We start from the raw sequence: 27,929 nt of genomic DNA, 5'->3' as shown, positions 1-27,929 counted from the left end.
ATTCATGGAATTCTCCAGGCAAGAATATTGGAGAGGGTAGCTGTTCCCTTCTCCAGTAGATCTTCCCAACCCAGGGGTCGAACCCAGGTCACGTCCATTGCAGGTGGATTCTTTACCATCTGAGCCACCACAACTTACTTAAGAATTTAAGTGTATGTGTGTTTTATGGAAAGTTGACTACTGTGTTTTAAGTGGTGAACATTTTTCATAGGTAATGAGTTGAATTTTTAATTGTTGTTCAGTAACTAAGTCATGTCCAACTCTTTGAGACCCCATGGACTGCAGCACACCAGGCTTCCCTTTCCTTCATTGTGTCTTGGAGTTTGCTCAAATTCATGTGCATTGAGTCAGTGATACTGTCTAACCATCGCATCCTCTGCTGTTTTGCTCACCCTCCTTTACATGTTTTCTACCACCCAGTTCATTGTTTTAGCATAGTATGGCAGGTGGTAAGCATGGTGTGATACTCTAGAATCTACTGTTTCATTTTATTTATTTTTTAAAATATAAATTTATTTTAATTGGAGGCTAATTACAATATTGTATTGGTTTTGCCATACAACAACATGAATCCGCCATGGGTATACACATGTTCCCCATCCTGAACCCCCCTCCCACCTCCTTCCCCGTACCATCCCTCTGTGTCATCCCAGTGCACCAGCCCCAAGCATCCTGTATCCTGCATCAAACCTGGACTGGTGATTCGTTTCATATATGATATTGTACATGTTTCAATGCCATTCTCCCAAATCATCCTACCCTCTCCCTCTCCCACAGAGTCCAAAAGACTGTTCTATACATTGTTTCTTTTGCTGTCTTGCATACAGGGTTATCATTACCATCTTTCTAAATTCCATATATATGCTTTAGTATACTGTATTGGTGTTTTTCTTTCTGACTTACTTCACTCTGTATAATCGGCTCCAGTTTCATCCACCTCATTAGAACTGATTCAAATGTATTCTTTTTAACGGCTGAGTAATACTCCATTGTGTATATGTACCACAGCTTTCTTATCCATTCATCTGCTGATGGACATCTAGGTTGCTTCCATGTCCTGGCTATTATAAACAGTGCTGTGATGAACATTGGGGTACACGTGTCTCTTTCAATTCTGGTTTCCTTGGTGTGTATGCCCAGCAGTGGGATTGCTGGGTCATAAGGCAGTTCTATTTCCAGTTTTCTAAGGAATCTCCACGCTGTTCTCCATAGTGGCTGAACTAGTTTACATTCCCACCAACAGTGTAAGAGGGTTCCCTTTTCTCCACACCCTTTCCAGCATTTATTGCTTGTAGACTTTTGGATAGCAGCTGTTCTGACTGGTGTGAAATGATACCTCATTGTGGTTTTGATTTGCATTTTTCTGGTAATGAGTGATGTAGAGCATCTTTTCATGTGTGTGTTAGCCATCTGTGTGTCTTCTTTGGAGAAATGTCTATTTAGTTCTTTGGCTCATTTTTTGATTGGGTTGTTTATTTTAATGGAATTGAGCTGCGGGAGTTGCTTGTATATTTTTGAGATTAGTTGTTTGTCAGTTGCTTCATTTGCTATTATTTTCTCCCATTCTGAAGGCTGTCTTTTCACCTTGCTTATAGTTTCCTTTGTTGTGCAGAAGCTTTTAATTTTAATTAGGTCCCATTTGTTTATTTTTGCTTTTATTTCCAATATTCTAGGAGGTGGGTCACAGAGGATCCTGCTGTGATTTATGTAGGAGAGTATTTTGCCTATGTTCTCCTCTAGGAGTTTTATAGTTTCTGGTCTTAAATTTAGATCTTTAATCCATTTTGAGTTTATTTTTGTGTATGGTGTTAGAAAGTGTTCTAGTTTCATTCTTTTACAAATGTTGACCAGTTTTCCCAGCACCACTTGTTAAAGAGATTGTCTTTTCTCCATTGTATATTCTTGCCTCCTTTGTCAAAGATAAGGTGTCCATAGGTGTGGGGATTTATCTCTGGGCTTTCTGTTTTGTTCCATTGATCTACATTTCTGTCTTTGTGCCAGTACCATACTGTCTTGATGACTGTGGATTTGTAGTAGAGCCTGAAGTCAGGCAGGTTGATTCTTCCAGTTCCATTCTTCTTTCTCAAGATTGCTTTGGCTATGCAAGGTTTTTTTAATTTCCATACAAATTGTGAAATTATTTGTTCTATCTCTGTGAAAAATAACGTTGGTAGCTTGATAGGGATTGCATTAAATCTATAGATTGCTTTGGGTATTATACTCATTTTCACTATATTGATTCTTCCAATCCATGAACATGGTATATTTCTCCATCTGTTAGTGTCCTCTTTGATTTCTTTCACCGGTGTTTTATAGTTTTCTGTATATAGGTCTTTAGTTTCTTTAGGTAGATATATTCCTAAGTATTTTATTCTTTTCGTTGCAATGGTGAATGGAATTGTTTCCTTAATTTCTCTTTCTATTTTCTCATTATTAGTATATATATGCAAGGGATTTCTATGTGTTGATTTTATATCCTGCAACTTTACTATATTCATTGATTAGCTCTAGTAATTTTCTGGTGGAGTCTTTAGGGTTTCATTTTAGGCTCACAAATTAGTAATGCAACAAGTGTTTCTTTCTCATTTGCTGCTTATGTAATTGTGCCTTATATTCCTTTCTCTCCTGCAGTGCTCCTTGTTTTGTTTGGATTTATAGTGTATAGAGAGAGATTTAAGACATTTGTCAGTGCTCCTGAATAAGAGTTCAAGTGTGATTGCTGAGATCACCTCATGGAATGAGTCTTAGTCCGTTTAGGCTGCTATAACATGGTAGCAGACTGAGTGACTTAAAAAAAGACAGAACTTTATTTCTCACAATTACGAAGGCTAAGAAGACCAAGATCATGGTTCTAGCAGTCATCATGTTCAGGTTCTGGTAAAAGCCCTCGTCTGGATAGTAGACTGTTTACCTCTTGCTTTTTGCTCACATGGTGGAAAGAGCTAGGGAGCTTTGTGGAGCCTCCTTTTTAAGGGCACTAACCCTAGTCATGAGGGCTCCTTCCTTATAATCTGATCACCTTCTATAGACTCCACCTCCTTATACCATCATCTTGAGAATTAGAATTTCAATATGTGAATTATGCAGGAACACAGACCTTCATAGGGGCATCTCAGTATTTGTCTCAGGACCACCCATTTGGACTTTCAAATAAATCACATCCTTGAAATGGTCAGGTTTATAAGAGCCAGATCCCTCAGTTTAATACGATATAATAGACGTTAAACTAGGAATCAGATGATATGAATTCCTTTTCTATTTCAAGTGCTAATTTTCAATGTTTTTAAGACCCTCAGTCCCTGCATCATGTATAGGAATTGTACTAGCTACCAAGTCCCTTTTAATTATGGACTGCCAACCCCTTTCTGTGTCCACATGGTAGAACAGAGCTAGGCAACTCCCTGAGGCATTTTTTAGGCAGGCGCTAATCCCAGCTTCCGCTTCCCCAGCGGCTCAGTGGTGAAGAATCTGCCTGCAGTGCCGGAGCTGCAGGAGAGACAGGTTCAGTTCTTGGGTCTGGAAGATCCCCTGAAGTAGGGCCTGGCAACCCACTCCAGTGTTCTTGCCTGGAGAATCCTGTGGACAGAGGAGCCTGGTGGGCTACAGTCCAAGGGGTCACAAAGAGTTGGACATGACTGAAGTGACTTAGCACTTATGTGCAATTCTAGTTCCAGGTCTCTCATGGCCTGATCGCCTCCCAAAGGCCCCACCTCCTAATGCCATGATTTTGGAGATTAGATTTTTGACACTGGGAATTTGCAGAAGGAGGTAGGGGTTAGGGAGAGGGGTAGGAGTGAGATGCAGACCTTTAGACCATAGCAGAGCACCGGTGAACAACTAGTTTAATCATTTATTCAAGTCAAAATGGAGGAAGTATATACACTCTTGTTGCATATAATAATTTCAGGCTTGATCTGCTAAAGTCATAGTCACTGATTGATAAAGAAACTGCCCAACAGTTTGAACTTTATTTGTACACTTGATGGATCCTGATTGTTCTTAAATAAATATTTTGTATTTGGTAAATACTTGTAGAATGAAAGGATAAGTGACTAGACAATTTTCTATCACTTCTAAAGTAAAGATTGTATATCTGGAGCCTTTGCCAGTCTGACTTGTGTATAACACAGTGAGTGTTGACCAGGTTACTACTGAGAAATTTGGAGTCCAACCTCTGAGAATCTGCAGCTTTTCAATATTGCTTTTCACCCTATTTACAAGCCAAAGTGCTCTGGACAGATAAGTTTTTTATGGTGCTTTATACCTAAAAAAAAGAACAGGATTTTTCTCTTTTTATTCATGGGCATCTATCATCTCCTAGGAGAATGTTTGTCAGTTGTCTTCTGCGAAACAATGTAGAATTCTCAATAGAAGGTTTTTGTACCTAGTTACAGCGTCATGAATTCAGACATGGACAGAGAAAAAGCAAAGGGGTGTTATTGTAAGCAAACTACGTAGGACATATGCCTGCCTAAATCAGATTTTAAAAATTTGTGTCTCACAGGGGAAAAAAGTTTCTTGTAGTAATGTTGAAAAATATAGAAGAATATTAAAAAGGAAATAAGTTTACTGTAATCCTCAAAACCAGAGATAGCAAATGTGGCTAATGATTTTTAAATGCATGTTTTTTGATTAAATCATCAATATCTTTTTGACTGATTTAGATAATGCTGAATATTTAGTTATCCTGTCTTTCTACTTCTCAAGGAATTAAATTTTTCCCTGAACATTATTTTTAATATTAATATTACAACAGAGTATTCTCATGCAGTTTCATTTCCCTCCTACTACAACTTGTATGAATATATCTGTGACTGATTTTTTTCCCCCCTTAGGATTGATTCACAGTGTATGAAAATTATTTTTCATATGGGTATGAAAGTTATTTTTAATGCTTTACATAAATATTTCTAACTTCTAATTAGTAGTTTTTTTAAAAAAAAATTATCATTCACCCTGTATGAGCTTCAGGAGCGTTGGAAGGAGGGCAGGGGCATGCCCCTCTGCTTTTCTGAGACAGTTCTCTCTTTTGTTAAGATGACACTGATTACTGTGGATCTGCCCAGGGAACCAGAATCGGAAAGATATTTATCACACATGAAACACTTTACAGAAAGCTCTTTGGAAGATTGTTTGAAACAACTCTGATACTATATACACATACCAATGGCCTAAGATAATGATTTTTTAGAGCATTCCAAGGGAAATAACTACTCAGACATTGCAAATAGATAATAATCCTGACTGTTACTGCCTTTTAATTTGATTTGTTATCTATTCAGTAACTGTACTGTTTAACATTTAGCTTTTGTAATACCAGAAAATGCAGTATTTAAAATTACAGAAGTGATAACAAAAAGTCTCTAATATATTCCAGGAATTTATAGATGGACAGAATATTCTCAATAGTTTAATTTTTTTAGTGAGATTTCTTTTTTCATTCATGTTTATACATACAGGTATCTTTTCATTGTTGGGCAGGTCTCATTTTTTGTAGAAAACAATACCTTTGATTAAAACTTTGCATTGACTTTGCATACAGTATATAGCATACTTGACTGATTACTATAAATTCATAGTGTATTTGTGTGTGTGTGTGTGAGTGAAAAAAAAATGCTTGCTTCAACTGCACTCTAAAGTGGAAGTAGAAGCTTAGTGGTGCCTTTTTATTGTTCCTTCGGTTTCACTGATTCTAATTATAGAAGCTTACATCACCTTAGTTGATGATGAAGGCTTCCCTCTCCCTCTTTGGTTTTTCTCCCTCCATCACTCCCTAAGGGAGGATGATATTTCATAGTGCATGTGTGTCCTGCTGGTGGCTCTGACAGGGCTTTCAGCAGCGTGGTGCTGGTCGTTTAGTGGGCGTAGATGACAGGACGCTGCAGCACACTATTCCTTATAGAATAGAAGGAGAGGGTTGCCGCTGTGGCTTTCCTGTCTCCAAAAAGGCTGAGGAACAGAGGGGATGCAGTTTCAAAGCAGGAATTCCTGAAGGGCACCAGTAATTAGAGTTAACCATGTCTGATAACTACAAAAATTCATTTCAAATGTTGAAGTTAAGCAAGGGACAGAAGCTGGGGGGGAGTAGGAAAGCTTACTGTGATCCTTTAAAAGGGCTTGCATGTTGCCTCAGACGTTATGGTAGTGTCATCTATTCATTCATTTTTCAAAAGGATTAAAGTATTTTTACTATATATATAAGCACATTTAACAGTTTATATTTTAAAGGCCAAACGCTTACAACTAAAATACAGAACTGAGTGGCCTGTGTGTTTTGTTTTGTAAAACCACATAATTTTTCTTTTAATCTTATCTCCTTTTGAGTTTGACTTCTCTAAACTCTGGTTATAATATTTCACTGTGCAGATAAGGAATAAAGTGTTATGTATGACTGTGCCTGAGATTACTGTAAACCTGGTTTTTGCTAATGTTGGGTTTTTGTTTTCCATAATGTCTCAAAATGATAACTTATTCTCATTTTTAATTTTCTGATAGCTTCTTCCGTGATTACCTTTTTTCTGTTCCTTTTCTGTGTTACTTATTGAAATAAAAGGTATATTTATAGTTTAATAACTATTAGAACCTCATATTTGGCTTTCTATACAATATGATTTCAAATGTTCTGCTTTGTATTTTTGTTTAGAAATGGTTTAGGTAATATATTTTAATTACTTTACACAGTGTCATTTATAATATGAATATAATTATTAACTATATAGCATTTACATTTTTATAAAACTATTTTAAATGGTTTGAAGCTTTGCAGATGCATACATTGATTGCTTTATTTGGTAGTAGTTTGAAAGATTGTTTTAAAGCTAAAGATTTCATTAGTGTGGCTTAGCATCATTATGGCATTTCACGTGCAGGGAAAATGTGTTCTTAAATAGTTATCCATCAGGGCATTCTCCCTTGCCTGAGTTACTTCAATTTATTTGAATTGATGAGGTAACGGAATGAGCTCCATGATAAAAATTTTTAAGTAATGAAAGTGAAAAGTCATTTATTCACCTAATCATATATTTTAGTTATTTGATAAATTACTGACTTTTTAAAGGATGCTTATATTTTTGATCAGTAGTTAAGAGAGTAAGTCATTATTTCTGAAGAAACTGTGGTAAAGTGTATCATCAGAGGGGCTGTGGGTTCACATGCTAAATATATAATTTGACCTGTTTCTTTCATAGTATTCTTGCACAGGGAGATTTTTCATGCTAGGCTCACCGTACAGTTCCCTAGCATGGCAGATACTGTGAGACGATTGGTAGAACAAGGAAAAGGATGATGTCATCTTCACTTCCAGGCCAAACTAAAGGAAAAGAGAGTTGTTCCTTTATTGAGCCAGTGTTTACTACAGTAATTCTAACATATGGCATTAGTGGATTGCATTTCGTACACAGGGCAGGGTGTTTTTTTAAAGCAGCTAAGAGATGGCTGTCTCTCTCTCGCTCAGCTTGAGGTCCTTCTTTGTGCGCTATCATCATGATTTATAAAAAGGGGAAAAGGTGCCCTTTAGGATTTTGCTTTTTGATTTGGTTGTAATTTATCCTGTTGGTTCTATACGTGAGTATAATTATTAGCTCACATTGAAACTAAAATGTTCTTCAGCGGCATTAATGTTTATGTACAAAATATCTTTTAGAAATTATCTTTAGAAAATGTTCGGCTTCATTTACATACAAGGTACCTACTATCATTATCCTGTTTTTAAAAATGACTGTTAAAATTAGATTTTAGTTAATTTATTCTTGAATACTTAACTTTTTGTTGAAATTCCAACTCATTGTAGTTTATTTAAATTAATTGGGTTGAAAACATACATTGGTGCTGATAAATCAGCCTGTAAGTGTTTTCTGTGTTTCAGGTTTTGAAAGCCAGAGTCATGTTCATTTGCTAATTTAGTTGTATGTTTATATGTACATTTTGTATGTTCTTCTGAAATATTTTCAGAAAACAAGTAATTCTTAAGTTTTATGGAAACCCAGATTCATTTATAATCACTTATTGTGAAAATACGATTTTGGTCAGAATAAGTTTTACTAAAGTCAGTTCTGTTCTTGTAAGTAGCAACATAATTCAGATTGGCAGCAAAGTGTTGTTCAGAAAGTGACTTATACTTTGCCCAGGGGTATTGGAAATCTTTTGTTACTTTGCTTGTTTCTTTTTGGCTAATAATGAGGTATTTATCCCTTTGACAGTAGAGTCCTTTGTAATAACACCTATCTCTTAGGTAATAATTTCTCTTATGTTGCACATACTCTTCCCCTTAAAATGGTGTTAGGTCAATAAAGCAAGGTAGTTCTATTACTTTGAGTTATTTACTGATGTTATTCTTATAATTTTACTGCCTGGAGGGGTGGTACCTTTTTTTTTTTTTTTTTTTTTTTAAACCGCTGGAAACTATGTTTTACTTTGGCTATTGGAAAGCACCATTATAGCTTAGTGGAAACTCTTTGTGGTAGTACCTGCACTTAGATGCCTTGTGACAGAATCTTGAAGAGTAGGGTGGGTATTAGAGGAATTGTGTTTTCAGATTGGAGAGGGTGTGACAATTCATTTTTTCCTATAATTTTTATAGAAAAATGATGCTTCCTTTTAGACCAAGCTCAATTTGGAAGCAGGTTGAATCATTTTCTTTTCTGAATTTTACTTGCTGCTTGTCTCTTTCTAGGAATCTAGCATTGGGCTGTAGGAAAGTACCATATTGCATAGATGATTTTTCCTCAGAGGGAATTGGTAAATGCTACATGTCAGCTGTTTTGCTTGTGATTTTTTTTCCAGTTTCCCTTTGCACAATGAAATTCTGTTGTTTCCATTTAAATTTATTATTCACATATAAATCTTCATGCCAATTTTGATGTTTTTAATGTTAATTTAGAATAATCTTGAGGGTTACACCTTTCAAAACAGTTACTTGATAAATAGGAAGTTTTACAAGCAGAATACATATGTGACATCTGAGAACTAGGCAGCCTTCTGTATTTGCAGTGCAAGAGTATCTTACTAGAGCTGATTGTTTTCTCTTGGGAGGATAAGCCTATGTTAAATTTGAATAGTAATATTAGGAAATATGGCTTCCCAAATAAAGCTGTGCATCAGTGAACAGAATTAAAAATAAAAATGAATTTTAAAACTGAAACAGAGATGCTTGAGCCAATTTTTTTCTTATAGAATTTAGCTTGTTGACAGGTCTCATAGAAGGGTGTGTGTGTGTTTTCAGTAAACTGCTCTTTGGGCTACATCTGCAGATACAGTAGCCAATTGATCTAATGCAGTTTCTGAAGGCTTTCTATACAGGTGATGTCATCCTTTTAGCTCTATTCTCCTCCCACTCTCTTTCCTTCTTATTAGATATTTCATCTTACTGCAGAGCATAGAATCAATAGGAGCTTCTCCTTAGGGAGCTGCTGTAAAACAGGCAAGGACAGTAGGAATTAAGACGCTAACATATAGTCTTGCTTGAGCAGACGATGTAGTGTTTTTGTACCCTACCATATATAAAATTTCAACCAGAACGTCAGACTTAGATCCACAGTACTGTCTTACTGATGCATTAGAACAAGGAGCAATGCTGCAGAGCTGTAAATAGTGCTTGTGCATAGAGAAATTTTTAATTTTGAAGATTCTCAGGCATTCTTTGGGACAAACCTGTTAGAACATACATCTTCTAACTACCGCTTGCTCAGTGGTTGTTTTTTTTTTTTTTTTAAACCTCTGATGGTTAACAATATAAAGAAGAAACTTTCATCTTAAGGATACAGTGTTCTGGTTTGCTTCTGAGGCAGAAGAATTACTGCAGTGCTTGCTCTACAGAATGAAATAAATTGAAGAAAAGACAAAGCTGTCTTTGGAAAGGTTTCTCAGAATCTAGCAACACAGATTTGGTGCATGTTGCCTTATTTGCTTTGATTGATACAGTATTAACTGTTGTGTTACCACTGTGCATGTCTGTGCCAGGTGCCTGAGGAAGCATGTGTATGTCTCTGTGTTCTGAGCCAGAAACGCAAACATCTTGATGTACTGTGACTTGCTTATTAAAAGTGAACATTTTGATGAAAACTGCTCCAGGAATTTAGAAGCTCAGTTCTAAGGTACTGAAAGCTCCTGATTTCAGTTTGAAAGGGATTTGGAGAAGCTGTCTTTACACTGCAGTTTACACTGTAAATGGTGTATGATTTATAAAAAGGAAACTTAACAATTTTGTCAACATACTCGTCGGTGTGGCTCTGGTTTGAAAAGGAAACTATCCTTTGCAGCTCAGGAAATGGCTTTTCTTGTTCGCTGTTATGCCAATTGTCTTCAGCCATGGGCCTCCAAAGTAAGTAATTATTATTTTCTTTGAGAGTGATATAGTCTCATTATTACATTTAAATTCTGTTTTGAATTTTAAATGAGCTGTATTATACTGTTACATTTTTTAAACTTTAAGAACTGCAGAGCAGTTTAAAAAACTCGTGGCCATTTTTGTTTTTCAGTTTGTAAGAATCTCTTAAATATTTTCATGTACCTCTAAGAGGATTTGAAAATACTTTCTTAATCTGTAGACTCAAAATGTGTAGTGCATTTGAAGTATAGTGTTTTCAGACTGAATGATCATTTGTTTATGCCTATTTCTATACATCTCTGTGATCATACTCTAACTTGAATATATTGTATTTCCTCATTTTCTTCAAGGGTTAATGTATTTAGCTATGTTAGTCTAATCTTTAGTCTGTGTTATACAACATTTTCCGGTAATATGGTACTATCAAATAAATTGTTGAATTGTATTATTTCACAAATACTGGATAATAATTCATATGCAGCCAAATGGTATGAAGAATACTCATTATGAAGAGTAATTATATAAAAATCTTTTAATAATGATCTTAATTATTTTCAGAATAGTAGTAAATGAACCATTCGTAGTTTGGAATTGCTCAGGACTGTCTATTATACTTGTCATTTTAAAGCAAGCATGTTAACTCACAAAAAAGCAAAATTGCTACACAGAAGGATTTGCTAGGTTTTAGGAAAGTATACACTATAATTTAATAAATTGTATTCACAGTGGTTATTAATATAGAGATCTGGAATTTGATGACACTCAAGTTATCTTTCCTGTTATATAAATTTCAAAACAAAAACAGTAAAATCTAAATTTTTAGTTTTGTATAAAACCAAGTGTTTTAGAAAACACTTTAATTGTAACAGTAACTATGTTAAAGATTGCTTTATGGTTCTGTTGGATAGAGACAGACACAATGGAAGCATCTCTTAGGATGATCTGAAATCATGTCTTTGTTTAAAGGTTGTCCTATTGATGGTGACTAAGGAAGAAATACTATGATAGCATCATGGTGTACTGTTTAATCTGAAAGATAGCTCATTGGGTGTCTCTCTTAAAGGCAGCTTTTGGAAGGACATTTAAATTCACTGTCCATTTGGCAAACAGCTGACTGAAATGTAAAGAATAGAAAGATGCCTAGGTTCACACTTCATTTGTACTATTATCTGGATGATCTTTTCAGTGCAGATGCCACCTGTGGGGCCCATGCATTGCTGGTACTTGGCACTGAGGTTTAAAATGACACATAGAAAGGAAATGGAGGAAACCAGGTGAAAGAGATTCAAACAAAAGAATGAGATATAGGGGTTATTCTTTAGAATACTAACAAAAAAATAGCCTTTTGAGATACTGATAATCCACATTTGATTTAAGATTGAACAAGTATAGAAGACCCAAAGAGGATTTTAAACATTAAATTCTAAGGTTTCATTAAATGACAGCAGATATTATCTGAGCTGGATTTTGTGATTGTTACTTTACTGAGTAAATTAAGTATTTAGGATAAAGTACATGTCTCCTACCCTTGCCCCCAACTCTTCTTTCACTGTTGATAGAATTTTAACTCTGGATTGTGATTAATTAAACTTGTGATTAATTTTTCATACTTGTTGCTTTTGGTTTTCTAATGTATTTTATTCATTAATTCATATATTTTGCCCATTGTAATACTCAGATTCATTACTTCTGAATTGATTTATTGTCTTGATCAGTAAATAGTTTTAGCAGTAATGTTCAGATGCCATCTTCTATGTTTACCCTTCAAACAGTTGCTTATTTGTGTGTGAAATAATAAATCTAAAGTCTTTTCCCTTTAGCGCTTTGAAAAAGTTAATGCACTGTTTTCTGGCATCCAGTACTAGAGATGAGAAGTCTGGGATCTTTGTAATTCTTGTTCCTGTGTTAAGAAATCTGCTTTTCTCCTAGTTGGTTGTTAGTTGTGTTTTGCTTTGTTTTTGTTTTTTATCCTTGATGACATCAAGTTTTATTATGGATTATCTAATTTTTGTTTTCTTTTTCCTTCTTGACATTTGGAAGTCTCTCTCACGCTGAAGATTTCCTATTTGTCTTCAGTTGTGGGAACTATGTTAGTTTTTGAAAGCAGCAACTTTTTTTTTTCTCTTGTCACTTTGTATTTTGGAACTCTGGACTGTCCATAATGTCTCTCAACATTTGTTTCGTACTTTTTCTCATTCTGTGTGTTCCTGGTTTGAAATTCTAGCTCATTAACTTATCCTCCACTTGTGATCAGTTTCTGTCCTGCTGTGTATTTTTTAAGTTTCTAAATTTAATAATTGTGTTATTCATTTCTGAAATCTCTTAGTGATTCTTCATTATAACCACCTTTGTTTAATAACTTGTTTTCATTTTATGGATGCTGTTCTTTTTTCCTGATTGTCTACTAGCTCTTTCTTCAAGTTTAAATTTTTCTCTTAGTTGAGCTTTTTTGTTTTTGTTTTTCTTTCATGAGGTTGACCTTTCTCGATTGATTGCTAGTTAAGAGCTCACCATCCACTCTGTTACAGTTGCTTGCCCCAGGTGACTGCTGGACAAGAGAGGCGTTACTGCCTTGGCTTCCATCTTCTTTCTTTAGGTGTGCCTGCAGTCACTGGTTTAGAAAGTGCTGCCATTTTCACTTTTATACACAGCTAAATATATATAGGTTGTTTCTTTTTTTTTTTCTATAGGTTGTTTCTTGACCCTTCCCTTATTTTACCTATCTGCAGCATTTGAACAGTTGATGACGTCTTCCTCCTTGACACTCTTTCTTTTGAGTAGAAATCAACCATGACTTGCCAGACAATATGTGATCTCTTCTTCCCTTCATCTTCCCCTACACTTCTCCTTGTTCACTCCAACTACATCAGTTTTCTTGTGTCTCCCTAATATTGCCAGGTACTCTTAAACTGATTTCCTATTTTCACAAAAATTCTGTTTGCCCTTTAAACAAACCCACTATTAACTGCAAATATTGATTGAATTCTGTGGTTTTAAAAATGTTAAAAAGTGGGGAGAAATGTGTCTCAAATTTGAAAAACTAATATTTATTGTTATTTAACAGTGATACCCCGTATCCTCATCTTTCAGTAAAAATAATGAGTTAGAAATGCAATTTTAAATGCCTCAGGCAGAGTACTGCTGTATATACCCCAGGCTGCTGTGATTAGTTATAGCTGTTTCCTTCAGGGCTTTTGAGAAGTTTACACTTCTGTTTCCTTAAAACAGACTCCAGACTGCTTTGGGGGCCTTAGGATCTGTTTTTAACTCTCTCTCTCTCACTGTCAGCTAACACTTGATACTCTCGTCTAGTACTGTATAATTCTGGTGTCTTGCTTTTACACTCTGTAAGACTTCCATCTTCTTGTGCCTTGACTAATTTTCTTGTCTCCTATATGTACGATTTTCTGCCATTTCATAGTCTGTGCTTCCAGAGTAATGTGTTCTAAAGCTATATTTCTTCTAGTCATTTTTTAACTGAACACTCTACAATAGCTCTTTTCTAGTACCGGGAATCCAAGCACCCCAAAATGCTGTGTCCGGCCCTTTGTCTTCTGTATGCTCCTGTAGTATACATCCCTACCTGAGCTATACCGGTTTGCGTACTATTTCCTGGCCTAATGTGGATTACATATGTAATTTTAAACCTTCTGTTTGCCTTATTTTCTAAGATAACTGTAAGGTGAAATTTGAGTTTTTAAAATATGTAATGCAATTATTAATGAGATTTTACTTTTTGTTTGTTTTTAGTAAATCCAGATTTGCATTTTATACTTAGAACATGTCAGTTTGACTAGTCACATTTCACTTAGCCCTGTTTGACTAGGGCTACCACAATGAACATTGTGATTCTGGTTCTTTGTCAGGACTCTTTAGTACATTTAATCTGCTCTTTACCTTCAGTGAGAATGAGGTCTTTCTTTCTAAGTTGCATTTGTTATTTTAGTATTTTAGTTGTTTCTTAAAGTCTCCCCAAACCCATGATACCAACTAATGTTATGACTAGCATTAGATATACACAAAGTGCTGTTTATTGAGTAATTAGGAAATTAGACCACTAAGCCTGTTAGAAATTTATTTATATATTCAGTAAATGAGTATGTGGTTCTGAAATGTCTTACTGTGAGTAGCACAGGGAACTTAAAGTCTTCACATTGTGCCCACAAATCATCTTTGTTCTTTGACAGTTTTAAAATTAATGGATAAGTGATTTCTGGATAGGCACAGTTCCTCTGTAACATGTAGCTACACTTTGAAAAGAAAGTAATAACAATGCAGTTTGGAATTTAATAGTAACTTTTGAGGAATAATGTTCTGTTGGGGAATTGTATAATTTTTAAACATTATTTTTAAAGTTAATAGTAAATATTATTTTGTACTTAATAAAGCCCTTTGAATGCCCTTCTCTAAACGAAATAACTCTTGAGTATGGATTATAAGGGGCAAAATGTTTCAGATAGCAGTTTGTTAAAGGGTACATCTTCCCTACTGTGATTGTTAGCTGTGGCAGGTTATTCCTGCAGACCAAGTTTTAATATATGTAGTACAGTCTTGAACATTTGTGTAACACTTGCCAGGTACCCCTGAGTTTTGGCAAGTATACAGTATATATATAGATGGATAGATAGATGTATATATATGTACTGTGTTCATTTGTGTATTATTATGCTATACTTACACCTGTATTCATGCCAGTCTAAGTTCAAGTAGATCCTTGCCACTGCTCCCCAAACTAATTGCCCTATAAATGTTTCTTGGATAGATGGATGGTATTGGCCCATAGCATGATTTCTTATATTGACAGAATGTTGATAAGATGAATATTGGGGGGAAAGAAGTTTTGAAAATGTTGGGTGAAACAAATTTCTACTTTGTCAGACTTCTTTCAGTTCAGTTGCTCAGTTGTGTCCAACTCTTTGCAACCCCATGGACTGCAGTATGCCAGGTCTCCCTGTTTATCACCACCTTCCAAATCTTGCTCAAACTCATGTCCATCGAATTGATGATGCCATCTAACCATCTCATCCTGTCTCGTCTCCTTCTCCTCCCACCTTCAATCTTTCCCAGCATCAGGGTCTTTTTAGATGAGTCAGTTTTTTGTATCAGGTGGCCAAAGTATTAGAGTTTCAGCTTCAGCATCAGTCCTTCCAATGAATATTCAGGACTGATTTCCTTTAGGATGAACTAGTTGGAACTCCTTGCAGCCCAAGGGACTCTCAAGAATCTTATCCAACACCATAGTTGAAAAACATCAGTTCTTTGGCCCTCAGCTTTCTTTATAGTCCAACTCTCACATCCATACATGACTTGTGGGAAAACCATAGCTTTGACTAGATGGACCTTTGTTGGCAAAATAATGAACTTTTTGACCCTCCATAAATACACTTATGCTTGCTGTCAAGAGCTAAGTATACCATTATACCATTATTTGCTGATTTATTCAGCCATCAAACCCTGCCCTTCCCCCACCTCCCCAATAGATCCAGAAAACTCAGTACACAGTTTAGGAAATGCTACTCACCCTGAAATACTGAATGTGTATGTGCTAAGACTTTATCTATTCAGATATCCATGGAAACCATCTGAGCAATAGTGACAGTGTTTAGAAGTCAAATATTTACTCCATTCTTCTACAGATACTCAATGAGCAGGTGATATATGTGGGGTAGGCATCACTATGGTAGGCTTTCATTAGGTAGTAAAAGTGAAATATAAATGTATAACAATATGTTAATGTTTATACATGTGATATATAATAGGAACATATACAATGAATGCTGCATTCAAAGGAGTGAAGTGAAAACGTAGTGTTATTTCACTTCATTTCTCAGCTCCACATTCAAGTCCTTATGTTGGGAGTTTGTGTTGTAAATCTAATTTTATATCACTTTCTATTTGTTTCCAGTGCTTTTAAGTTAAATGTTCATTCTAGGCTCTACTTTCAATAAAGTATATCAGTATTTGTCATGTTCTCACAAGACATTCTGATAAAACTCATCTTTGGATCTTAATATTTCAACATTTATAAAAAATGTATACTGTGTGTATAGCAACCCCTAGTTGCTAAGGGTTACAGAATTTCAGCACATTCCAGTGTTTGTGGACACTTTTAAATGGGAAGGTGGGAAATTATTGTACTCACTTGTATATATTTGTTTTCAGTTCTGAAATTTTTCAAATGGGTTATTTTTAGAAATTAATAGGGAAGTTTTTCCTCTCTATGGAAGTAATAACATCTCAGCTAGATTTTGCAAATAAAACTAAAACTCCTTTTAGACCACCAGTCCCAGTCTTCCACCTTCACTATAGAGTGCTCCTGTTGGTCTATCTAGTACTTTCCTCCAGATCTTTCCCCCAAACCTAGATAAGTATATATCCAGAAAATACATGATACTGTGTTTATGTTTTTTAAAAAACGAGTCATATTGTCTACATTTATCATGAATCTTGGTTTTTCAATCGAGAACTTTCCAGGTTTGAACATATAGATCTATTTTATACCTTGAACTATTGCTTTGTATTCCATAATGAGCTATATAGTAATTTAGCTGTTCTTCCTGTTATATTTGTCTCTTTTTTTGAGCTATTACTGACATTGTAATGAATGTCTTGGTACATTCCCTCTTGGACACATGTATGCTGCTTTAGAGTAGGTACCCAAAGAGGAGTTCTTGAGGATTAAGGTTTATATATTTTAAATGTAATAAGCCCATTTCCTTACATTTTCTCCCTCAAAGTGGCTACTCCCCAAATGACTCTCCAGAGTAGCTGTGAGTAGCTGTATCAGTTCATAACTCCCACTGGCAATTTATAAGAATATTGTTTTCCTCCATTATGTTGCCCATATTTTGTAGTGTCAAATTTTCTTTCTCCCATTCTGATGGGGGAAAAGCTTATTTGTATTAATTTTTATTTCTGTGGTTGATGGCAGTGTTGACTCTTTTCCAGCTTTTTTTTCTTTTGTTGTGATTATTTAAGTGACCCCATGTTAAGATGGCAGAGCCAAGAAACCAAAGCAGCCTGGATGTTTGAGTATCTGCATGTGAAACAGTTGCCCAGAGAATTACTTGGATCTATCACTGACTCGATGGATGTGAGTCTGAGCGAACTCCGGGAGTTGGTGATGGACAGGGACGCCTGGCGTGCTGTGGTTCAAGGGGTCACAAAGAGTCGGACACGACTGAGTGACTGAACTGAGAGGGTATTTTGAGTCAGCAGAGTAATACACTTTGCTGAGTTAAGCCTGTTAGAGACATACTATGTAGATATTACATCACTGCTTTTCACAGAAATTGCAGTAGTTCTCTGTTGGCTATAGAAATGAATTTCATAATACGTAGCTTGACATTTTTTATGTTCTGCCTCTTAGCCTCCTCTTAATACATCGCTTTCCCTTTTCATGTAATAAGCATTTCCCTTCAAAAAACTATGTACTTTGATAATCTGTGTCTGTATTTAAGCTATTAGCTAAGCTGCCTTCTCAACCTCCAAACAAAACTTTGACACTAGTCTTCATGGATTAGTGAGCTCCAACAGAGCTCAGAAGCTCAGGTATAGAAAATGTGTGTGGAAAAATAGGAAATTTTGCCAGATGTGGTAGGCTGGAAGATGATGGGGTAAGTGAATTGAGGTTGCTGATGAAAAGTCAGCTATTAAGTCCTGGCTGCAGTCAGGAAAGGAAAAAGGGCAGATGAGCTGAAAGACAGTGGAGAAGATTTAAGAAATCAAGAATTCCTATGGGAAGAAAACCTTTTCCTTTGTGTTTTCTTTGTTATAAAGAAAATAGTAAGTTCTGGGTGTTATGAACTTTCAACTTAATATCAGGAAGCAACTTCATCGGAAAGAGCAACAGATTTATAGTCAGGCGGCCTGAGTTTCAGATTTTAATACTCCTGCTTCCTAGCTATGTGATGATGGGCAACCTTTATAAACTTCTCTGGGTGTTGGTTTCTTAATCTGTAAATTGGGTAAAATAATAATAATTATCTGGGCAACCCTAGCCTTTATAAGCATTACTACAGCCTTCACTTTTCACATTTATCATTCTTGTTTTACTCACTGTGCTTGAATTTGCAATAACCCTTACTGGTGGCTCAGTTAGTAAACAATCACCTGCAAAGCAGGACACCCAGGTTCAGTCCCTGGTTCAAGAAGATCCCTTGGAGAAGGAAGTGGTAACCCACTCCCCCACTCCAGTATTCTTGCCTGGGAAATCCCATGAACAGAGGAGCCTGATGGGCTTTAGTCCATGGGGTCACGAAGAGTCGGACACAACTGAGCGACTAACTTTCACTTTCACTTCATTACTCAGATTAAATGATTGGTAAAAAGCATGTAAAAGGAGTTAATTGCTATAATTTACATATTTGGTAAATATAATGAGCACTCAAATGTTAGCTTAACTCACCATCATCATTATTCCCATCAGGTAGCCAAGATTAAGGGGATTCCTATATGAAGATCTGTATTTTCTTCATGAATTAGAAAGCATATAACTCAATTTGTTCTCTCCACTATTAGACTGAGCTCCTTAAAGATAAGAACCGTCTGTTTTCATCTTTATGTTACCAGCAGAGTTCTGGCATAAAGTAAGAGAATAGCGGAGAGTACTAAAATCAGATAAACTTGGATTTGAATTCCAGCTACACAGCTTTCCTGAGTGTGTGATCTAGGGCAAGTCGGTTAATCTGATTGCCTCAGTTCCTCATCAGAAAGGTAGGGATGATAATAATAATGCTTGAGGTTTAGGATCTAGTAAGGATGACAGTTACTCAGTACAGTATAAGCATCATTACCAAGCTAGTTTGTAGACATGCTCTTGTGGCTTTGGTTCACTGTGTTACTTTTATGGATGACCTCCTCCTTGGTCTTACCTCTGTAGGAATCTTGGAATATAGAATTCTATCTTCTTATCCCAAAACCCCAACCTGTCATTTGTCATTTTAAAACTATTAATATGTTCAGTCTTTGCCTTTCTATCTATTTTATGACTAGATAAGATTTTTTTCTTTGTATCTAAACAGTAGAAACTAAGTAGAGGAAGATCTTTGAGCTTAAATATACTCCTATTTTCTGTATTGTTGAAACCAATTATTGGCAGCTCTTTGTTTTTCTGCTTCTTTTTTTAGTTCTCATCATTAATAACTTGTAGCTTATTCTACAAGTTTTGATATATGGCATTTTAATTTTTATTGTTTAAATATTTTCTGATTTCTGATGTGACTTTCTAACCTGTGGGCTATTTCAGTATTCAGTTTAGTCACTCAGTCATGTCCGACTCTTTATGACCCCATGGACTGCAGCACGCCAGGCCTCCCTGTCCATCACCAACTCCCAGGGTTTACTCAAACTTAGGTCCATTGAGTCGGTGATGGGGGAAGGAGGGAGGAGAAGGGGACGACAGAGGATGAGATGGTTACTCCTTTCCCAGTTTGGAACCAGTCTGTTGTTCCATGTCCAGTTTTAACTGTTGCTTCCTGACCTGCATACAGATTTCTCAAGAGGCAGGTCAGGTGGTCTGGTATTCCCATCTCTTTAAGAATTTTCCAGTTTGTTGTGATTCACACAGTCAAAGGTGGGCTATTTAGAGGTTTGTTTTATACTTTCCCAGTGCATAATAATTTTCTAGTTATCGTTTTATTATTTTGCCTTACTTGCTCTGTAATCATGGGATAGTCTCTCTGTGATTTTAAGCTTTTGAATTATGTTTGGGCCTGCCTTATTGTCAATTTTTATGAATGTTTATGTAGGAATCCTAAAAGAAAATATGTAGTTTTTGATTGCAGCATTTTATGTATATACACTTTAAGTTTGTGTATTTTGTTCATATCTTCTGTATCTTCACTTGTTTTTTTAATTCACTTATTCTGTTAATGAGAGATCTGTGGTAAAGTTTTTATAACATAATTGTAGAATCATGTAGTTCTCCTTTTATTGTTATCATTATTTTATCTAATACAGTTTGAGGCTATATTACTAAGTGCTTGTCTATTTAGTGTCAAACTTTTTATCGTTATGAAATGTCCTTTTTTGTTTCTGTTAATGCTTTTGCCTCGAAGTCTACTTTATCTGACATTAATAAAACTACATAAACTTTCTTTTGGGTTGTGTTAGTGTTTCATATAATCAATATTCATGTTGATTTACCCACACATTTCCAGTTTTCATTGGTTTTCCTTCTTTCCTTCATCTAGAAGTTTTCATTTAGAATCATTTTCTGTCTCTTAGTGGATTTTCTTCACTGTAGGTATACTGTGGGAGTATTTCTCTTCCTTTTTGTTTCTCTGAAAATTACTATCTTGTTCATCTTGAGAACTGTTTTTACTGGGTGTAGAATTCTAGCTCTTGAAGATAACACTCCATTGTCTGGCTTCCAAATTGTTGAGTAGTCAGCTGTCAGTTTAATTTTGTTCTTGTCAAAGTAATTTCTTTTTTTGTAGACTACTTTTAAGTCTTCTTCTCTGACTGCCCCCCTCCCCTCCCCGACACTTTTACCCTGGTGTATATAATATGGTTTGGCTTTTATGTATGTTACTGGTAATTTTTAAAGCTACTTGATCCATGGCTTTGTATCTTTTGTTAACTTTGCAAGTTGCTCAGCCATCATTTCTGTGCATTAAGTATTTTTCTGTTTCTGTGACTCTGCTTATTCTGATGCTACTTTCTCACTGTATCTCCTGTGGCTCTTGCCCCTTCTTTCCTAACTTCATTCTTCTTACTCTTCATGTCTCTTACTGGACATTTTTTGAAACCAATCTTTATTTTCTTTTTTTCTTTCTTAGCTCTGTCAAATTTGTTACTGATCTATCTGTTGACTTTTAAAATTTACATAATTGTATTTCTGAATTCTAGAACTTTCATTTCATTCTTTGTTAGTTTTTTTCTTTGCTAAAGTTCTTAGACCTATGTTTCTTTATGTATGTCCCGATTGCTAACCTGGGCCAGATATTGCCATTGAGCTGTTAATTACTTTTGAGCTAAGGATGACTTTTACATTTTTGTTTAGTCTTATGTTTTAAAGGACAGTGCCCATCTAAATTAACTAACTGATGGCTCTGCTAGCTCTTTGCTGCTGTCGACGGGGTTTCTGTAGCTGCTCTGAGTGGGGTCTGCTCTTCGTCGCAGTACGGTGGCTTCTCAGGTTGCAGAGCGTGGGCTCTAGGCACACAGGCCCAGTAGTCGCAGCAGACAGGCTCAGCAGTTCCTGTGCACGGGCTCAGTAGTTGTGGCACATGGGCTTAACTGCCTCTCAGCATGTGGGATCTTTCCGGGCCAGGGATTGAACCTATGTCTGCTGCACGAGCAGGCAGACTCCTGAACACTGGCCATCAGGGAAGCCCAGTTTTTACGTTTTTAAAAGGTTGTTTATGAAACTTTCCTGATGGGCCAGTGCTTAAGACTCCTCTCTTCCAATTCAGGGGTCACAAGTTCAATTCCTGGTCAGGGACCTAAGATCCCACATGCTGCATGGCACAGCCAATTTTTTTTTTTAATTGTTTAAAAAAACTATGTTGCCCCACTGGCTGCTTTGAAGTGCCATCTCTACATTGTTCCCTTGTCTGATTTCGCATGTGCTTCAGCCACCTCTGCCTTGGCCTCCAGCAGCTTTCTGGAGAGCCTCCTCAGACTCTCGCTTTCTTTCCTGTTAAACCACTGCATAGGATCACTGGCCTGCCCCATCATGTCAGCCGTGGCTGTGGACAGCAGCTTCAGCGTAACACCAGGGACTCAAAGGAGAAGAGGGGAGCTGTGGAGGAGGCAGAGAATGGGGGAGAAGCACCTGCTAATGAGCAAAGTGGGGAGCAGGAGGTTGACAAAGAGGTCAATGAAAAAGAGGAAAAAGGTGTGGCGGGGAGAGCAGGAGGAGGAAAGTGACGGTGGGGAAGAGGAAGGAGATGAAGGTGAGGAGGCTGAAACAGCTACGGTCAAAGGGGCAGCTGAAGATGAGGAGGAGGATGGTGTTGACACCAAGACTGATGAGGATGACTAGACAGCAAAAAAAAAAAGGAAAAGTTAAACTTACCCATGAGACTTCCCTCGTGGTCCAGTGGTTAAGGCTGTCCATTCCAATGCAAGGGGGGGTATGGGTTCAGTCCCTGGTTGTGGGGCTAAGATCCCACATGCTTCAGGGCAGAAACCTGGAACATAAACAACAGAAGTGAGGTTGTAACAAATTCAATTAAAAAAAAAAAAAGGTTAAAAATGGTCCACATTAAAAAAACCAAAAGTTTAAAGAAACAGGCCACCATTACCTACCTGTTCACTCTCCACTTCCTGTCTCAGTCTAAACATGGTCATCCCCCAGTAGCGTCCTGCCGGCCTGCCCTCCCGCCACGCCAGCGCCCCCTGCAGGTGACACACGTTCTCTCCAACCCGGCCAAAACCGTAACATGAATCTGCAGCAGGGAAGGAAAAAAGAACCCAAATTTCCAAGGCCCTGCTTTTCTTCTTAAAGTACTTTTTAAAGGAAAATTTGTGTTTTCATTTGCATTTTATATTTTTGTACATGTTGTTAGGAGTGAGTCATTTTTAATGACCCCGGATGACCAAACCAGCCTTAGGGAGCAGTCTCTTTCCTACCTCTGACTTCACTTGTGGTGTGATCGTGTTCATTATGATCTCAGAGGAGAAAAAAATCTTGTGTAAAAAAGCAAAAACAGCAATAACAAAACAATTTTATTCTGAGCATTTTCTGTATGTACTTAGCTGTACAATAAGTAGTTGGTTTGTCTGAGATGGCTAGAAAGGCCAAAGATAAAAAGGTTCTTTTTTTTTTTTTTCATCTCTGAAGTTGCTTTCTATTTTTTTGGCCTGTTTGATGTGTGTGTGAGACAATGTTGTCCAACAGTAAATTGGAATTCCATTTTGCTGATTTCTTTTAAAAAAAAAAAAAAAAGTCAGAAGAAGTAATGCCACAGAGATGTTATGTGGCCTACAAAAACCTAAAATGCATACTCTTAAGTCCTCTAAAGACAATGTTTGCCAACCCCTGGTGAAGGTGAAAGTGAAGTTGCTCAGTCATGTCCTACTCTTTGCGACCCCCATGGACAGTAGCTTATAAGGCTCCTCCATCCATGGAATTTCCCCGGCAAGAGTAGTGGAAAACTGCCTGGGTTTGCCATTTCCATCTCCAGGGCATCTTCCTGACCCACGGATTGAACCCGGATCTCCTGCATTGCTAGCAGATGCTTTTACCGTCTACCCCTGATATCTGTTATTAAATACAGTTGTTTTAGAATCTGTATCTGATAACTCCATTATTTGAAAGTTTTTTCTTCATGGATTTCTAGATTTTATTACTTAGTTTGCATGAATGCCATCTTGTCTCTTAATGTGCCTGGTTTTATTTGAGCAATGGATATTGTGCATGAATTTTTTTTTTTAATTAATCTGAGGCCTGTTGTTTAGTTGTTAAGTCATGTCCCACTCTTTTGCAACTCCATGGTCTGTAACCCACCAGGCTCCTCTGTCCATAGGATCTTCTAGACAATACTGGAGTGGGTTGCCTTTTCCTTCTCTAAGGGATCTCCCAACCCAGGGATGAAACCAGTGCCTCCTCCATTGGAGGAGCTGAGCCACCAGGCAGTCCTGTTATCTTGATAGCCCAGGATGATTTTTTTCCTACGGTGAAGTTGTGTGTTTGCTTTCAGTAGCTAACTGGAAGCACTATTAATCCTATGTAACTTTAATTCAAAATCAGGGATTGAGATGATTTTAAATCGAGCATTAGTTTTCTTTTGGATCACACTTATTTTGTTCTTGTTGTACAGTCACTAAGTCATGTCCAACTCTTTGCGACTCCATGGACTAAAGCACACCAGGCTTCCCTATCCTTCACTGTCTCCTGTAACTTGCTCAGACTCATGTTCATTGAATCGGTGGTGCTATCATTTTTTGCTGCCCCCTTCTCTTGCCCTCAGTCTTTCCTAGCATTGGGGTCTTTTCCAGTGAGTTGGCTCTTCACATCAGGTGGCCAAAGGATTGGAGCTTCAGTTTCAGCATCAGTCCTTCTAATGAATATTCAGGGTTGATTTCCTTTGAGATTGACTGGTTTGATCTCCTTGCAGTTCAAGAGACTCTAAAGAATCTCCTCCAGCACTAGTTTGAAAGCATCACTTCTTCAGCATGCAGCCTTCTTTATGGTCCAACTCTCATATCCATACATGACTACTGGGAAAACCATAGCTTTGAGTATACAGACCTTTGTCAGCAAAGAGATGCCTACTTTTTAATATGCTGTCTAGGTTTGTCATAGCTTTTCTTCCAAGGAGCAAACGAATGTCTTTTAATTTTGTGATTGTAGTCATGAACAGCAGGGAGCCCAAGAGGATAAAACCCAATTAAAATGTTACTGTTTCCATTTTTTTCCCCATCCATTTGCCATGAAGTGATGGAACCAGATGCCATAATCTTAGTTTTTTCAATGTTTAGTTTTAAGCCAACTTTTTCATTCTTCTCTTTGACCTTCATCAGGAGGCTCTTTAATTCCTCTTCGCTTTCTGCCATAAGGGTCGTGTCATCTGCATATCTGAGACTGATATTTCTCCTAGCAATCTTGGTTCCCGATAGGGTATAACATACTTTCTGAGTGTTGCAGTGGTAGAGAGTCTGCCTGCCAGTGCAGGAGACTCAGGTTTGATCCTTGGTTCTGGAAGACCCCCTGGAGAAGGAAATGACAAGCCATCCCATGGAAATCCCATGGACAGTGAATCCTGGCCAGCTACAGTCCATGGGGTTACAAAAGAGTTAGACACGACATAGCGACTAAACAACAGCAACAAATACTGCCTGGGGTCCAAATCCAAAGCATTACAGGATACATCTGTATCACCTGTCCCAGCAGGGGACGTTAGTGATGTAGTTTTTTTGTGTGTAATTTTTAGTATTTGACCATAGGTTTGGACATTTTCTTCTTTAGAGTCTATTTAGCTTCCACTATCATTCACGTGTTTCTTTAACATTTTTGTATAATAAAGCAGTGAGAAACCCTGCTCTAAAATGTAGATTTCTCTCAATGGTCCTGAATAGCAAGTTGCAGAGAAATTATTTGGAAAATATGTCGTCAAATTGCAATGTAAAGCTCTCACTGCTTTGGAGCACAGTGGTTTGTATCTTATCTCAATTCCTATAGCATTTATTTTGTAAAGTTTTTTATTAAAGTTTTATGGTGTGAATTATATTGTACAACTTTCATCCCTGATAAAAGCATAATCATATGAAAGATGAGATGGAGGGATTAAGCGTTGACTTCTGTGTCTCTGTAGCCATATACCTGGCACAGACATTCATTACATCATTATGATTACTAATAAGTTTTTTTAGGGGCCAACTATAAGCTAATACAGTATTAAATGAAAAAAAAAGGCTTACTGAAATTTTGGAATATTGAATGCTTGCTTTTCTGAAGTCTTGATGCTAGATGCTGTACTTTAATCCAAGATATTGCTATTTTATTCTCGTATTCCAACCATTTTGTATTAGGGGTGTGTGTGCTTATGGGTGGGGAGGGGATAGTATTCTTATACTTTAAGAAGCAACAGCCAATTATTTTTATTTGAGGAAAAGGAAAAGGCAGTTTTTCCCTCTAAAATACCCTTATTTATGGTAATCTCTTTTGAAAACTCATCAATGAGCTTCCACTGTAGGCTTGCTTAATAGAATACTAATTTGGTTCTTACCATTTTTTGAGATTTTTCTTAAAATGGAGAATTTAGATTAGAAATTAGGTTGCAGAGAAATATACATATAATTTTGTTGCAGAAGTTACACAGTGTCAAGAACTCTCTAATGCTAATGTTTGATATTTAGATTATTGTAAACTATTTTTCTTTGTCTTCAGCTTCCAGCCGATCTTACCAAGATGCACATTGCAGACAACCCTCATCCACAGGTGACTCACGTGTCTTCTAGTCAGTCTGGTTGTAGCATCGCCAGTGACTCTGGAAGCAGCAGTTTATCTGATATCTATCAGGTAATACTTTAGGAGTTTTTAATTCTGCCAAATACCTTGTGCTTATGCCTTAGGTGTTCATATATCTTTTAATTAGATTATGAAATTCAGAGATAAAATATTTGAGAAAATGTGCTTTATTTACGTTTCAGATTTACAAGCCTAATGAAACAGGTGATATATCTTTTGAGAGTGATTAAATATGGTCCAACAGTATGTGAATATAGTGTTCTTAATTTACAGGTGAATCTATATTAATATATATTTGCTTTCATTAGAAAATGGTTCTTGAGACCACTGAACTTATAAAAAGACTGATTTTTATGATAGTTGATTATTTAAGTCTTCTGTAAGTAAAGTCATGAAGAAAATTAGAGTTGCCTTTGTATTGTAGAGACTGTTAAATTTTGTAGTAGCCACAGTTTAAAACAAATAAAATTGATTTGAATAATATATATTTTTAGCATAGTATACTTGGGTATTATTATTTCAACATGTAATCAGTTTTTAAGAATTATGAATGTGATACTTTATTTTTTTCAAACTAAGTCTTCAAAAGGCAAAGAATATTGACATACAGCATGTCTCAGTTCAGATAAGGCACGTTTTGAGCACCACGTGTGACTAATGGTTACCATATAGTACTGATCTTTGAAATACAACCATTGCTATCTAAGGAAAACATTTTATTTTAGACTGTGGTTCTGTTCAGTTACCTGGATTTAGCTGTTTTTTTTTTTTGAAAATTTACATTCCTCTGTTAAGGGAAGTTTTCAGGCAGGTGCAAAATGGAAAAAAGCCTCTCTGTTTGATTTGTGTGAGGCTTTTCTCTACAAAGATTTTTGTTGTGATCTTGCTATCTATGTCCCGTTGTTTGGCCCTTTATTAGTAGAACAAGGAATTCTCCTTCTTCAGCATTTTATTGTAGATAGAACAGGGAATTTTTAAAAAGTTATGTTAAAAGTGTGGTGGTTCAGGGGCCACTTATTATGTTCATGGAGTTGTTGGGTTTCTTGCGTTTCCCACCTTCTCCCAAAAAGACATATCTTGTGCATTAAGTTAGACTTGTTGCATACCTAAAAGTCAGAGTAGAGTTGTGCTTCTCTGGACTCTGTTTTTCCTAGAGAAGGAACCCTAAGGAAGATTTACCCTGGGTTAATGAAGTTAAGGGATGTGGTTGTAGATTTTTCTCAAGATTAGTGAGAATGTCTGGACCTTGCAAAAAGAGACCATAAAGCAGAGATGTAGTGTTAATGATACCTGATCTCACTAGTATATCCATCTCTGACCAGATGTGATCTCCTTTTTGGAGCAAGGAGCAGAGCCCTCGATGGTTATGAGAAAAGGGACAAAAGGATAGTGCACCAAATTGAAGTTCAAGGTCACTTGGAAAGACCAGTTCTTTACCCTGAACTATTAATAAAAGATGGGCTGTACACAACGGGATTCTGTATCGTTGACAAGATTTTGGAGGAGCCTCTGAAGAATTGTGCTTACATGAGCACCTATAGGATGTTCACCTACAGAATGGCCCACCTGAGGCTGGGGCTAGAGCCTGTTTGCTGGGTGGTTGGAGTCTTCTCCTGTAGGACCCTGACCATGAGTGTGGCTGCCCTGCTTCAACCTTTTGTATGTTTTCCTTCCTCAGTAGTGCTT

At 36.7% G+C, this 27,929-nt stretch overlaps 1 protein-coding gene across 9 annotated transcripts in view; it reads left to right on the top strand.

The window, feature by feature from the left end:
* The window catches only part of RAPGEF6 (Rap guanine nucleotide exchange factor 6), a 217,024-nt gene that overhangs the window by 92,941 nt on the left and 96,154 nt on the right, over nucleotides 1-27,929 (top strand). For 8 of the 9 annotated variants that reach the window (XM_040241778.1, XM_040241776.1, XM_040241777.1 and 5 more), the window contains one exon: nucleotides 26,163-26,294. In XM_040241778.1, the coding sequence (XP_040097712.1) occupies nucleotides 26,163-26,294 (132 nt within the window). Of the gene's footprint in view, nucleotides 1-8,392; nucleotides 10,319-26,162; nucleotides 26,295-27,929 lie in introns of those variants that run through there. The other variant, XM_040241782.1, reaches the window with a different exon arrangement.

The sequence above is a fragment of the Oryx dammah genome, unplaced genomic scaffold (assembly GCF_014754425.2).
Source record: "Oryx dammah isolate SB20612 unplaced genomic scaffold, SCBI_Odam_1.1 HiC_scaffold_5, whole genome shotgun sequence".
NCBI lineage: Eukaryota > Metazoa > Chordata > Mammalia > Artiodactyla > Bovidae > Oryx > Oryx dammah.
This window is presented reverse-complemented; position numbering and strand designations above follow the sequence as displayed.